Raw genomic sequence first — 15,367 nt, 5'->3', positions numbered from 1 at the left:
ATATAAATAGCATCCAGGTTATCAGTTACACATTACCCACCCAAAGCTTGTGAATAATTGAACGTATCCTTTGGAGCACAGGATTGAGCAGAAGAGGATAGGCCATTAATGTTTACTTTATTGAAAATGGCATGATTCAAGACTCAAATACTGCCGGACCATCAATGAAAACTGATCTTTGAAAACAACACCTTCTCAATTTCTTCTCTTTATAGCACACTGCACGCACAGATCGAGTTCTATCCAGCGGACTCGGTTTATTCTCATTTTCTCTTTGGTGAACGCGATATGGTCAATGGGGGTGAATGAAAAGCCGTCCTAGTTACGAGTCTCTCATTCCCAACTCCAATCGTGCTTTCCATAGGCAGCATACCTCTCGCTCAAAACATGTGCGTGAGCTTTTCTCATGCCTCATATATCTGCACATCATCCATAAGCAAAGCAGAATGAGAGAGGGAGAAAAAGCCGCTGTCTCTTTTGCGCTGGACGACCTCCAAGTCTGTGGCGGCAAAGTGAACGCTGACCTCTCTCTCACCTCTCCCTGCCTAAATACACATGCACAGGCTCCCATCCATATTTCATACCAGAAATACATCCCCAGACAGTATTTTACACCCAGTGTGGAAGGCAGCCGTCAAGTCCAGGAGGAGAGGGCAGGGCCTAAATCAGCTTTGTGCGCGCCAACCTGGCCTCCAGAGCCAAGAAAAACAGCCATCACTATCATACTGTCATCTGGAGGAACGAGGCTCACTGTTCTGTTCGCCTACAGCGGATTAGCCACAAGCTCGTGAAAATATGATGACTCTGCCATGTACTGGCAAGATTAAACTGCTTGAAATGGGAGGTGTGCTTAAGTCATTTTGGCACAGTTTTAGTCCTCACTTAACATGTCATATGCACAACTGCCGCAGTCCCTCTGTCGACTCTGTGTGGAAAAACATGACCACGTGTATACAGTGTACAATTATTCATTAACACGCTCTCGTCATACATAAATAAGAAAAGTGGTCACACCAGCTGCGACGTGTCTCAACAGTATAGTCGGGGTGAATTATATGGGGTTTGTGTCCACTCTAATTAGAAAACCTCACCCCAAAGCAAGTGAAAACAAAGATTTGGGTCTTAAAAGTGTTATTTTTTACATGTAATAATACATCTCAGTAACACCAAAAAATTAGGTTAGAAAAAAATGAATGCGTTAAGCGTTAGCAGAACTTGCATTCATTTGCATGAAATTGAAATTCCACCTATTTTCTAAATGCACCTTAATAATCTTATAGATTTATATATGCTATTAAATTGATTTATTTTTTATTTTTTTATAACTTCCAGTAAAACTTCTCTAATGGTGTTGTATGCAGGACTTCTCCAATCATCCGCTTCATTCTTACAATTGTCTGCAAGCTTGCATTCAGATCTTTCTCCAACCAATCACATTGATTAACATTTTTTTTTTCTTTACCCTACTTTTTTTTTCAATAAGCGGTTTCCATCAGATATGTCACAATATGGAAGAAATTATCTTTCACTACCATTACATCAAAATAAGTAATGAACAAAACATAAATACTGACATTTTTCAAAATCAAGTCTCAAAATATTGAATATTTTTGCATCAGATTACAGAAGTAAAATGAGTCTTGCTTTAGTTTAGGGATAAATTCTCACTATTAACTATTAATTATGACTTTTTTCTCATTAATCTTTTTTCTTATTAATAGTTAGTAAGGTAGTAAAGTTTATAGGTATGGAGTAGAGTAAAGGGATCTAAAATATGATCATGCAGAATTATGAATGCATTAATGTAAGTTATTATAATATAACTTATATGCTTTATAAGTACTAATAAACAGCTAGTAATATGCATGCTAATAAGCAGCTAGTTAATAGTGAGAATTGGTCCCTAAACTAAAGCGTTACTGTAAAATGGCTTGTGAGCAGAATTTCACGTTGTCTTTAACCTTTAGTTGACTTTATTGCCTTTGGCAGAACCTTCCGCATCTGTTGCTTTTCAGTAATATTCAGTACCTGCTTCTTTTCCAATCCAGTATTTCATCTTTTTCCAATTTTTCAACCTTTTGTCATTTTGCACTCTTACCTGGCAAGTGAATGATATGATCTGCCATCGTTTGTTCCATTATCTCATTCTGCCATAACTCATACTGGATATGTCCTACCAAGGGTCTGTGTTTAATTTACCTCAAGCTGAATCACGCTAAAGTTTCCTCAAGCTGAATGTAATGTATAAAAAAAAAAAAAAACAGATCTTATCATCAAGATCAACATATGCTTTGGATCGTCAAAATGTCCTTCTCTAAACATAATTTTTAAAAATATTTTTCTCTCTCTCTCCCCTTTTCACCACTACAGTTGTGTCCACCTTCTCACTGTAGTGCATCATTGTTGTTTGGCTGGCCTTACTGTAAACCCAAGGACTGGGGGCTCTGGTCTCTCTCTCTTTCTCTTGCTTGCCTGCAAGGCTCAAACCAGCTCTGGAAAGTTTTCCTCAGTCTTAATCCTGGCATAGTTATTCCACTCTATGTACGTGTTTATGAAGTCTTGACAAAATCCTTCCTCTTCAGCCTCTCCCTCTCTCCTTCACTTCCCCTCTTTCTCCCTCTGGGGCTCCACTTGCAGAGATTTAATTTCAACTCTCCTGTCGAAAGAGAAAGATTCTAGTGCTTTGTAGGGACAGAAACTGGACTGTTTTGAAACTATTGTTTTTTTTGCAGACTGTATGTTTTGAAGTTTAAAGAATTATTGTGGGTTAAATATAAGTTAGACCCCATGCATGATCACATCCTCAATCAAAATATAATTTTTGTTTTGTTTTGTTTTAATACATAATAGACATGTGGGCATCGATACACTATTGTCATCCTGAAAGTTGACAAAATTCTCTGTTAGCATATACTGTATATGCATTCAAAATCTACAGTCTTTCTCTTCTGGGAAAGTGGACTAAACTACGAATGACTCATCTTGCACTTGTGGACGTGCCCAGACAATTTACCAATCAGATCTCTAGAATGAGAATGTCCCTCCCACTAATACCACTTTCCTTTGATTAACCATAGCAAATCCTTGTTAATTACTGTTATGTAATTCAATTCAGTTCAATTCAAGTTTATTCGTATAGCGCTTGTTACGATACAAATCATTGCAAAGCAGCTTTACAGGAAATTAGGTTTCTACAATATATTTATATATTGTAGAAACTTAATATATTTAACTTATGGCAAAATTTGGTAATTCTGTATGTTGGTAATTCAGTAATTCACAATTTTTTCACACAATTTTTTTCTGTTTCAATATGAAATACAGTGCAGAAAACTGTGTTGAATCAAACTCTGTTGATGCCAATTCATTTGGCTTACTGGAAGCTAGCTAATTAGGCAGTTACAACACGGGAAGTCCTTGAAAATTACGAACCAGAAAAAAACAACAACTATAAGGTAAAAGAAAATATGATTCTAGACATCACAAATGGCTTAGAGATATGTTACCACTTGATGTCCAATATAAATCCTGGATCCCGAAGCAAAGAGCTAGTTGATATGTAATTGCATTACTGTTCATGCATTTTTACATAAATGAGTCATAATTAAGCTCAAGATGCAAGTAGCCTAGAATTTTTTGGTTTTTGATCAATTGACTTCATGAGAAGCTGTGGTGTGCCATGTGACATAGCTGTGAAATATATTTTGAGGAAAGGTTTGAGAAGATTAGTAGGCTCTCTGCTGAACGTGTTCATGCAATACAGTTTTGCTGCCCTTGTGGCAAAAATATGTATGGAGATGGATTATCGTAAACCTTAAAATGGAAACGTGTGGTTTCTGAGATGAAGCTCATATGGCCACAGTTTAGACCACCGTTAACTATGTTTTGGAGATGACTTGGCCTTGACTTGGCAGGAGATGTTTTCACCCTCATTAGATTTCAGATTCCGATACTGAGAATCCACTGTGCCAAGTAATAGTGTTTAGAAAGAGAATTTTGATCAAATGTTACAGCTCTGGCCACAGCTGAAATGATGTGATTCATAAAACCCTTGGTAGGTCATTTTACTGCTTTCATTAACATGTGAAATCACACTGTAAATCACAAGGTTTTATGAAAATTTATGTTTGTTTAGCATTTCATTCCCCATTGGCTGCATGTCATAATATCTGAAATCATGTGGAACAGCTCCACGAGCCGCAATGGATTGGATGCAAGATTAAACCTCAAGGACTTCTGGACTGTCTCATTTTTTAAAAGGCACACTTGAGCAATGAGGGTAAGAACACTTTCACACTGGAGCTTTTTGTAACCAAGTCTGTTTGATGCCAGAGCTCGGTTTGTTTGATTGGTTTCAAAGCATTTTTCCAAACTCTGATATACACCAGTGAAACTAGACAGTCTTCTTGAAAAGATAGCATAGGGTTTGGTTCATGTAAATTCTGAAACGCAAGTATGAAAGCAATTGTCCTAAACTGAACCCATATAAATTTTATTTATTTATTTATTTTCGGGAATTAAGCCACATGACATTTTATAACCTAAACCAGCTAACAAACTAATTTCCTTGCCATAAAAAGGTTAAGTGGGACTTGACCTTTGGTGCGTTCAAGTTATGTGGGATAGAATTTATGAACTGAACATGAATGCCACCACCACAAAGTGGGAAACAAGTGGAAAACTAATGGTAAACTCTGGATTTTATTTTATTTTAATTTTTTTACAATAAAACAGGCTGTTGCATGTACAAAAGTATTGTACAATTACAATGGAATATAACTCCCTAATAACACCCGATGTTCATTGTTTATCGTGATTTTTAAATGTTTTAATGAAGTCTCTTATGCTCACCAAGGCTGTATTTATGTGCTCAAAAATACAGTAAAAACAGTAATAATGTGAAATAATATAAAAATTTGAAATAACTGTTATTATAATATATTTTAAAATTTAATCTATTCCTGTGATGTAAAGCTGAATTTTCAGCAGAATTACTCCAGTCTTGAGTGTCACATGAAATTATTGTTATATGCTGATTTGCTGCTTTAAAATAAAAATAATAAAAAACGTAATGTTTCCAAATTTTGACAAATAATGTACATTGAATACTTGCTCTGACTAATGTAATTTAAACACACTTGGGGCCTCAATTTAAAAAAGGTGCATATAATGAAATGTGAATGTAAAACAGTTTCCGAAATATCTCTATATGGTTCAGAAAAAGCATGGCACTCATCCTCAATAGACAAGGAAATCCAATCATATGCGAATTAGGCCCCTGATGTGTTAATTACGACTTCCCAACTCATAAATTCCAACTTCCCAGGAAGACTCGAATGTGCACATTCATCGCATCCACTGCTAACCGTTGCCATGATAGTTGTTGACCTGAAAGAGAAATCTTTCTACAGTAATTCCCGCTAGAGCACCCCTTGTGGCAACGCTGAGAATGCAAGGTACACGTGTGCTGCATTATGAATTGTGGTTTGACACATTTCTAAACACAACTATGCACAAAATCAAAATTAGCCAGAAGTGTTTTTGTTCACAAACTCTCCTTGGGTATGTTTCGACCTCAGTCTATCTCTCTATGCTGTCTTGATTGGCCTGTCAGTGAGATTGTAGCTCTAAAGAAGGAGGGAGCCTTCTGTGGTTTTCTCTCCCTCTGCTCTTTCCCAGAAAGATGAATCAGAGAGTGGTGACCGCTGAGTGGCCCAGGTTCCTTTCATCCTGCTCTTAAATCTCCCAGTGCGCTGAAGGGGGTCCAGGACTGCACCATCTCGGCTCCACCGGAGGGGATAAAGCTGTTTAGAGAGTCCTGGCCCTGGATTTAAACACTACAGATTAAATTAGACTCTTTGCTGTGATCATACCAGCAAATGAATTCATGAGCTTATGGAAATATTTTGTTTTCTTCTTCATGTCTGTTTAAAAAATTGCAATTACATTCATTAGTTTTGGAGCTGTGTTTTCAGCTTCTGACTTTATTTTTAATGCAGCATAAACTTAGAAATTTCATGCGAAAGAGTTGCTAGAGGACAAAAAAATTGTCCGGACTTGGGTGCTATTCTGGGGGGCCACAGTAAGAAATATCCAAATCGCTGTCTGTCATAACTCTAAGTTAAATAATTCAAAAAAGATTTAATGTGATGTACTGTCTTTTAAAACTAACTGGAAAAGCCTGACAGATCTGATAGGCATCGGTGGAAAAGTGTTGTTCCCTTCTTCCTCTGTGTTCTTCTCTAGAGTCATGGGTGGATATTTTCCTGGTAATGGTGATTAATACTTTTCACTCCGTATTACATCCAGATCTGCCTGCAAACACGGACTCCAGACACGAACAATAGTCTGAAGCACATATCTAGCTTTGCCTCACCCATCGACTACTGTTCTAAGCCTAAATGAACCGCCGGTCACAGCTCACATCATTTGGACAAGCACCATAACCGTGAGCACCTCTTTTAAAGTCCCAAGCTGCAAACGTCACACGACACCAGCCGCAGGAAATGACCAAACCCTGCATGCAGCTAAAAATAAGGCTCGTTGTTAGAGGAGAATAGGACCAGGAAGGCGGCAAAGTACAGCAAATATTATTCCTATTCAACCACTGCTCGACCACAGCAGTTTTGGGAGTGGAATGGAGGGAAAAAAAGCAGCAGAAAAAAAGAAAAGCAAGGGGGCTGATGGGATAGAGAAGGGTGAAAAGAAAGGCCTCACATAGAGTGCTGGAAATCTGACAAAACAAACTATGAGAAATAAGAAGGGGGAGTGAAAGGAAGAGGGCGGAAACGAGCGAAAGGAAGAAAAAAGCTTCCTCGCTCACACTGACACAGCTGAAGACGCTGTAAAACCTCAAAAACCTGGAGAGCAGCGGCACAAATAAAAGCGACTTTAGACTGGAGAGCCCAGAAGAGTGTCTGCTCGCCCCTGCTGGTTTGGGTTTCTCAGTGGCTTGGTCGCACTCGCTATTGTCAGAGAAGGAAAAAAAACTGCAGAGCTGTAATGTTGGCACGGGACCCACACCACAACCCCATCCCCCTCACCTCCCTTCCTCCCTGGCAAGCACGAGGCAGCCTGGCACGGTGCTGAGCCCAGCCAAGAATGGAGCTCTTCGTCGCCTCACGCAATGTGGTGCACTGAAATTTCCTGCAGTAAAAGCCTGATTGGGAAGACACCCATTAAAAACGTGTAAAGCGAGAGTGCCAGGCACGGCAGCGTGCGAGAGAGAGGAGGCGCGGGACGGGGGGCGCAATGAGAAGAAACCAAACAACAAAAGCGATTCCAATCGAAGTCGACTGCTTACCCTGCCGCTGTTCTTTCGCCTTTCCATTTCACATTATTTCCTCCCTGCTTTTTCTCAAACCCTGTTTTGATTTAAAATGTGGCAAAGCTCCCTCTCGCTCTATGTGTTTCCCAAACCGAGAGCTATTTCCTGATTCACTCCCTCTTTTATATAGCTATTCCACAGTCTTGCTTTCTTTTTTATTTTTCACTTCAGAATGACGTCATGGCCTCCATAGGTTCGTTGTGGCTTGGCATGAGTCTGCAAAGGGCAAAGTTCAGCAGGAATTTGGGAGAATGTGGCAGAGAGAGAGATGAAGGGAGAGAGTTGGAGAAAGAGAAGCTGCCAAGTCAGTTCTGGTTCATTGAGAATTGCATGCATGGTTGTTCTCTGCACCAGCGCCCACAGTCATGTCCTCAAACAGCTACCTAGTAACGGTTGCTACTCAAATCTATAATACATCAGAGCAAACACAGAATGACTTCATTTGGTAAGTATTCTGTTATTTCAAAATACTCCTGAATGTAGACATTGACAGCTAGAGGTTTAATATATTCAGTTATTAAATTTCAATATTCTTTACACACTGTTTAGCTGGACTGATATGATGATTGTACTGTAGTTGCAGAGATTTTTACTGAAGCTGATTTTTGCCTCAGAGAAGAACAATAAAGGTCATTGCAACTTTATTTCTTAGAATTAGGACTTTTTTTTTTTAGCTCACACAATGTGACAAACAATCAGTGTTGGGCACGTTACTTTAAAAAAGTAATTAGTTAAAATTACTAGTCACAAATAGTAACTGAGTTAGTAACTGAGTTACATCATTATAAAAGTAACTAATTACCAGGGAAAGTAACTATTGCGTTACTGAAATCAAAACAGGGACGATAATAGGTGAGCGCCAGCCAATGAGATTGTCGTTTGCGCATTAGTTCCGCCCACTACCAGAGAACCCGGCAGTTCTTAAAAGCTGAAAAATTCCAAAGGAACTCTGTTATTTTGACAGGAAAATACAAGAAAGAATACCGTTTACATGTAGCGCGTCAATTCTGCATGTTATGAAAGACTCTCTTGCTCTGTATCTTTCTTTGCGTGCGTGTATGTGAGAGAAAGCGACGGTGAGTTGTGCGCTTCACACTAGAGTTTATGGTACGTCAAATACAGCTACACTGCGCATCCATTCAGATGAACTGAAAAATTAAATTCTAATAATATAATATAATAACGCCACATTTTATTGTCAGTAAGGGTAGCGGTGTTGTAACGGGGGAAACAGTAATTCGTTTGATTACTCGTTACTGAAAAAAATAACGCCGTTTATTTATAACGCCGTTATTCCCATCACTGCTCACAATTGAAGTTTCATTTCTCAAAATTTGCAACTTTATGTCTCACAGTATGACTGTATCTTGAAATAGTGTCTTTATATCTCAAAATTGCAGCTTTATTTCCCATAATATGTGACTACATTTAACAGTGACTATATCTCACAATTGCGACTTTAATTCTCAAAATTGCAGCTTTGTTTCCCAAAATATGTGAGTTCCCATTTCACAAAGTGACTATATCTCCCAATTGCGACTTTTTCATACAACTAAGACAACTGACTGTATCTTGCAATTTTGACTTTGTGTCACAATTGCAGCTTTATTTCTTAAATTAAGACTTTGTATCCCATAATGTGACTATTTCTTAAAATTGCGACTTGATATCTCACAAAGACTGTGTATAACAATTGCAACATTATTTATTATTTTAAAATGTCTTCCCTTTTTTATTGTTATTTGTTTTTTTACTCTGAAGTGGAAACAGGTTTTCATAGGCTAGTTTTTAAAGTTTCATAGTGTCCAAATTCCTGTTACTACTTAAAAGTGTCTCAAAATGTCTTAGTCAGACCGGCCACAGTCAGTGACCTGATTAACATAGCACGTGAATCCAGACAGCGCAATCTAAAAATCGGCAGCTCAAATATATTTGGCTAGCTGTAGCAAGTACCAGCAGTTGAGGTGTAAACTTCTGTCTGGAAACGAGTCAGTAAGTTACCAGGCTGATTCAATGTTCTTAAGGAAGAATTAATGACTGTATTTGTCAGGTAAGTGACATTAACAATGTTCAGAGTTTGTTTGAGGCACTTAATAGCAAGTGAATTAGCTGTGCAATTATTTAAATGAGTCAGCTATTGACTGTAAACTATTTTGGATAAACCCCTAAATGGCATGTAAAAAGGAAACAAACTGCCTCTTCCTGTCTAAGAGGTTCTTGGCTGGAGTAATCTGCAATGTGGACTAGATTTTATGATGATATTTGAAAGTCTGGCTACACTAATCTACTGTCAAAAACCTGAAACAAAGGGCCCTGTTGTTCACATTAATAAAAAGGCTTATTATAAACATAATGATCTGGATTATGTAATCAGATTTTAAAAAATAAGTACTTGTAGTTACATTATATTACACTTTAAATGCACTATAGTTACTTTTTTATTGATTCCATGATTACATTAGTATTCACACAATAGCAGTACATTATTTATAACTTTCTGATTCTCCCTAATTCTTCATTTTCATCATTTAAATGTTCCTTTCTAACATAACCTATACCGGTTTTCCAGTCTTCCAGTTTTGTGGACATTCACACAAAGACCAGTCACTAGTCAGCTGGCTGTGATTACACAGAAAATCAAGAGGCCACACAGAATTTGACAACTTCTGTGTAAACATCATAAATTTACAAAAACCATTTCAGTTTTAATAAGTGTTTTCTCGACATTTCAACATTGCATCAACTACTGATGAACATGTTATTTTTTTATTTGAATGATTACTGAGAGAACTATTTTGCCATGTATTACTATGTCTTTGGAAGGTTTTTGTTACAATTATTTTTAAATGATGTAATTAAATATTAACATTTTGTTAAACTCAGAAACCCAAAGCAGTTTCTTCATGAACCCCAGGATACCTTGACATAATGTAATGTTAAATGCATTTCATGTTGTTAATAACAACAAAATGGAATATATTTTCTTTCTTTTTTGTATTTTTTTATATCAATATGGTACAAGATTAACTTGTTAATTTAAATCAATGTGAAAAACGATTTAGGTTAAAAGTAATCAGATAATTAGATTCCCTAAAATGTGCAATGTAATGGATTACGTTACTAACTACAATTTTTGTCATGTAACTTGGAATCAGTAATAGACGTAATCTACCCAGCACTGCACTGTAAAAAAAAAAAAAAAAAACTAAACAAAAAAAGTTGAGCCAACTTAAAATTTTAAGGCAACCAGCTTCAGCAGATTTTTGAGTTTTCTCAACTTGTCGTTTTAAGTTTATACAACAAAAATGTGAGAATCTCCCACAAAAATAAGTTGAACAAACTCAAAAATCTGCTGAAGCTGGTTGCCTTAAAATTTTAAGTTGGCTCATTTTAAGTTTATTTTTTTTTTATTTTTTTTTTTTACAGTGTGGTAATTTGATTGTACCAAAATGTACAAATGAGTTTTTACATATTCATCCAAATTTACCAAATCATAAATTACTTTGCCATTAATTTTAAAGAGACTGTGTTGCTTATTTATTTATTTGTTTGTTTGTTTGTATCATTGTCCATGTCAGGAAAGTTACCAGGTTTGTTATTTTTACATGATAGTAAATATAATTCAGTATAACTTTTCACAGATAAGGTTAATAAGATATTTTATGATGCTGATCATAAGTTTAATACATGTATATATTTGGGCATGTATTCCACTCTTTTGCTTTATACAAAGTATACTATAAATATATGTATATTATAAATGCAATATCTAATAATATATATTTTTTTATATAATAATTTTTATTATTAATATTTCAACTGAAGATTTTTTTCAGTACAGAAAATGTTATTTTGGGGGCCTGTTCAGTGTTTATTATATTTAAGAAGTAGGATTGTGTCTGTAATGTGTCTTTATCACCTTCAGTTGACGTGTTTAAGTATGATTGTAATGCTTCTTGCTTTAGTTGTGAGGGTGTGGTTGTGGTGGTTGGCATGATGGGAGATTTGCACAAAAATGAAGATGCTGTTCTAATTAATCCTGCAACCAATGAGTACCCACAATGACACATTCTCTGTCCCTCTCATACACTCTTACTCACCGCAGAGGGCTGTGCTGTGGCCGCTGTTTAAAATGGCTGACTGTCACGCCATACCCTGGTTCCTCTGGGCTGATTTCATTCTAATGTACCGAGGGCTTTTGAGGGTGGAAGAAATTATGGCCTACGTTCTTTAAATGAACTTTCTGTACTGGGAATGACACAATTGAAATAAACACAATTGCACACACGTTCAGAGAGCTTACGTGTCTGTGCATGAACAAATGTAAAACACACAACATGTGATTTTCTTGGCCTGTCTTTATCATGCTCTGTCTTCTTGCAAGCCATTTCCAACAGTGTTTGATATTGTGTATGTTTATGCATGTGAATATTTGTGTCTGTGGTCGTGTTTGTGTGTGCTTCAGGCTATGATCTGAGTCACAGCATGAAAAAATAAAATGTCCAAACAGGCAGTCCCCGATGGAGCGATGAAACCAACCTACAACGACCCACAGAGCAAGGACAAATGCTATGACAAGCAGAACTAGGGCTTGCACAACTACTCGTTTTTACAAGTTATGGTTGACTAATTGCCCAGAAAAAAAGGTTGATTGGTTGCCAATCCTGTCAAAATTGTAGGTGTCTGCAGAACCAGTTTTAATGCTTTTTTTTAATGAACATTATTAGATGTCTACACTGGGAGAAAATGAGAACAAACTGGGACCAAGTTTTCGAGCACAACTTAAATCGTGGTCCATGATTAGTTAATACAGACCCAACATGTTGAGCTGTGACAGAAACAGAAACATCACCAGCATAAAACACTAAATTTGTGAAACTTTGTTAGAAATAGAGTCAAGAAGGTTTATTTTCTGCAGAATATGAAGAAAAAAACGAAAGATACGGTACAAAGATAAAGGTAAACAGCTTTACTGTAAACCAGCAGAATTTAATAATCAAGCTTCATTCATCCACACATACAGGTGGCAGTATAAACACTAAGACCACTAGGATGAAGAAGATCTAGCAAAAGTGTGTGTGGTAGGCTAGCACAGGTGCTGCAGTGTATCCCACAATGTGAGGAAACTGTCAAAAAGAGAACAACAGATCATCTCAGTTTATACAGTAGACCTGGTAGCCATAATACTAGGCCTTTAGTGGATAAAACAAAGGAATAAAAACAATGTAGTAGTTGCGTCTGATAGTTTGTCTGCTGCCACAAATATTAGATCTGGGAAATCATGCAGACTTGATATTCTAAATGAAATATATCAAACAATAAATAGATTGCATAATAAAGATTACATAATGTATAATTTATTTGGGTCCTTGCATATGTAGGTGAGAAAGGAAATGAAGATATGGATTTATTACCCAAACAATATTTACTTTTAAAATCTGACATGTTCTCTAAAAAATCCTGTTGTCACTGGTGTGCAATGAATCTTGGGATAGCCTGGGCCATGAAGGATACATTTGTTGTATTCCTCGTTGCCTTGTAAACGAAGGATACATTTCGAGGCCGCAGTTTGAGGGAGCCTTTGAATTGGGACAGCATTTATCGTGCCACAGTGGTTTTTGAATGCAGCCTTCAAAGGATGCAGCCCCTGAATTGGGACACAGCTTATTATTGTTGCTCATGAGTTTTACAAAACCCTTGCCCTAAATATAAAACGTTGACATGTAACTCAACCATTTTGTGCTATGGGCACAAATTGCTTGTTTAAAAGAAATGGGCTGTCACTTTTTTAAGTGTTCGAATGTATGAATTTTGGTTGCTGAACAATAAAATAGCCGGAAAAAAATTCCTGTAGAGGTTTTGGGATGGGCTATTTTGATTTAGGCCATCTAGCAACCTAGTGTTGTGGTGGTGGCTTTTTACATGAGTTAAAAAAATATTTTCTCTCCCTTTTTCTGTTTTGGAAAGCTCCTGAAAATGAGCCGGAGCTGGCGTGGTGTGTGTGTGTGTGTGCGAATTGTTGGCAAGTTTGTCTGGCTGGGTAGATTTGCCGAGGTGTTGTCTGGATGCCTGTGAGCGACGGTGGTGTCCTGTTTCGCGCAGTCCCATCTGAGATCCCGTGGAAGCACCTGTGTCTCTTCTCTCTCTCCAGACAGCTACAGACATACTGAGAGGTCAAGACCGCTGGGACGGGTGAAAATATCCCACTATCCCACTCACTTACAGCTTTTCGTGCCCCAGACACAAGAGTTTGCACATCGCTAGCGAACCTCAGCAGACTATACATCTGCTTTCCCTCTCGCTCCTAGAGAAAAGTGTATACTATGTGGGAGGGGGAACGCAGACAGCTGGATAATTGCCTGTCTAGCTGCACTGGGAGCAGCTTTTATAGGCTAATAAAGTTCTCCTTTATAGATATAAACCTGTTTATTATCGCACAAGTCTCCATTGATAAAACTTTCTCTTTCACCTTGCACACGAGTCTGTGTTCTCATATACAAACAAATGGGAGAGTCACCAAAGAGATATATGTTGGCAAGACACAAATCTGTCCAGTACAGTTTAAAGATATCTGTCTGATGTTAGAGCACTGACGTCTTTCATGAAGACCATGTGTGCGAGACTGCACGAAAATGACATTTTCACAAACCACAAAAACAACTGTAATCAGTTAAGAACATTCAGTCTCCAGTGCACTAACAAGCCATTTTTTGTTTATTTTTTGCTGGCCAATACCAGTTTTCAAATTCCATTGTAGAAATACTCTATTCTCGCAGGCATGTTTGTCTCCCTTGAGTAGTTTATTCCCCAACTCAAAGGGTGTGATAATGCGGGGGGTTACCAAGATAAAATGAGTGATATTTAGGTGGTCATGTGATTTTAATATGGCAAACACCATGATGGCCTACTAAGGTGTGAAGTTTGGCTGATAGCATTACTTCATTTGACCCTGCTGGTAGGTGTTGTAACTACACCATCAATCAATCAATCAATAAAAATCTAAAAGAAAATGTAAAAACAGTTAGAATAAAATATAAGTAGAATAAAATTACATTTTAGACATCATTTTATAAGCAAAATATACATTTTTTGTAGGAAGTGATCAATTATTATAGTGAGTTTAATAGTATAGAGTATAATATTTTATATTATATATTTTATTTTATGTTACATTGCTTTCTTCAGGTATGATAGGAGTCCATTGTTGGTGGAATAAAACAATATTTTAGCAGAGGTGGAAAGTAACAAATTACATTTACTCGCGTTACTGTAATTGAGTAGCTTTTTTGTTTACTTCTACTTTTTAAAGTAATTTTTAAAATCTGTAATTTTACTTTTACTTAAGTATATTTTGTTTGAAGTATTGTACTTTGCTACATTTTAAAACACATTAATTACTGAGTAAAAAATAAAAAATAAATAAAAAATCGCTCCCTGGAAACTACTGCAGTAAATAAAGGGCAGGAGAACAAACTGGCGCTAAAATCAGAAGAAAGACTAGGACGGACAAGACAGGCGTTATGGTGCAAACCCAGCTGAAAACCAAACCCCGTCGTATTCTGCTGAAGTTGAACTCGAAGGAAATGAAGTGAACCCCTGGCCATGTTTATGCACTATTATGCAGTGTAAGCTGTTTGCCTAGGGAAACCAAACTAGCAGCTTATAAATATCGACATCAACCCTTTGCAAGCATGTAGAGGTAAGTATAAATACTTGCATCATTGCATTGGTGGTTAAAATGAAGCTTTGGCAGTTTAGCAAAAGGTTTTGCACAAATTAGCCAAAAAGACAGTGGTGCAAGGGTATGCGATATATCGTCTGCGATAATATCGTAATTGTTGTTCTAACGATGTGCGATTTGACATTATCAGTATTTAGCCAAAAACCAAACAAAACACTCCTACAGAGTGCCGTGAAGCCTAGTAGACTAGTGTGTGCACGCATTTAGAGTGTGTTCTTTCACTGCGTGATTCAGTGTGTTAAAATGCATTTAAAATGATCACGGAATTGAAGAAATAGGGGCAGAAAATGTATATTTAT

At 37.1% G+C, this 15,367-nt stretch overlaps 1 protein-coding gene across 1 annotated transcript in view; it reads left to right on the top strand.

Annotated features, from left to right (window-relative positions):
- The first annotated feature begins 7,507 nt into the window (after positions 1-7,507).
- Positions 7,508-15,367, top strand: part of prop1 (PROP paired-like homeobox 1) — a 17,595-nt gene continuing 9,735 nt past the window's right edge. The window contains exons 1-3 of the mRNA XM_058796488.1: positions 7,508-7,631; positions 7,682-7,713; positions 7,905-7,956. Of these exons, the coding sequence (XP_058652471.1) occupies positions 7,508-7,631; positions 7,682-7,713; positions 7,905-7,956 (208 nt within the window). The remainder of the gene's footprint in view (positions 7,632-7,681; positions 7,714-7,904; positions 7,957-15,367) is intronic.

Source organism: Onychostoma macrolepis, chromosome 13 (genome assembly GCF_012432095.1).
Source record: "Onychostoma macrolepis isolate SWU-2019 chromosome 13, ASM1243209v1, whole genome shotgun sequence".
Taxonomy (NCBI): Eukaryota; Metazoa; Chordata; class Actinopteri; order Cypriniformes; family Cyprinidae; genus Onychostoma; species Onychostoma macrolepis.
This window is presented reverse-complemented; position numbering and strand designations above follow the sequence as displayed.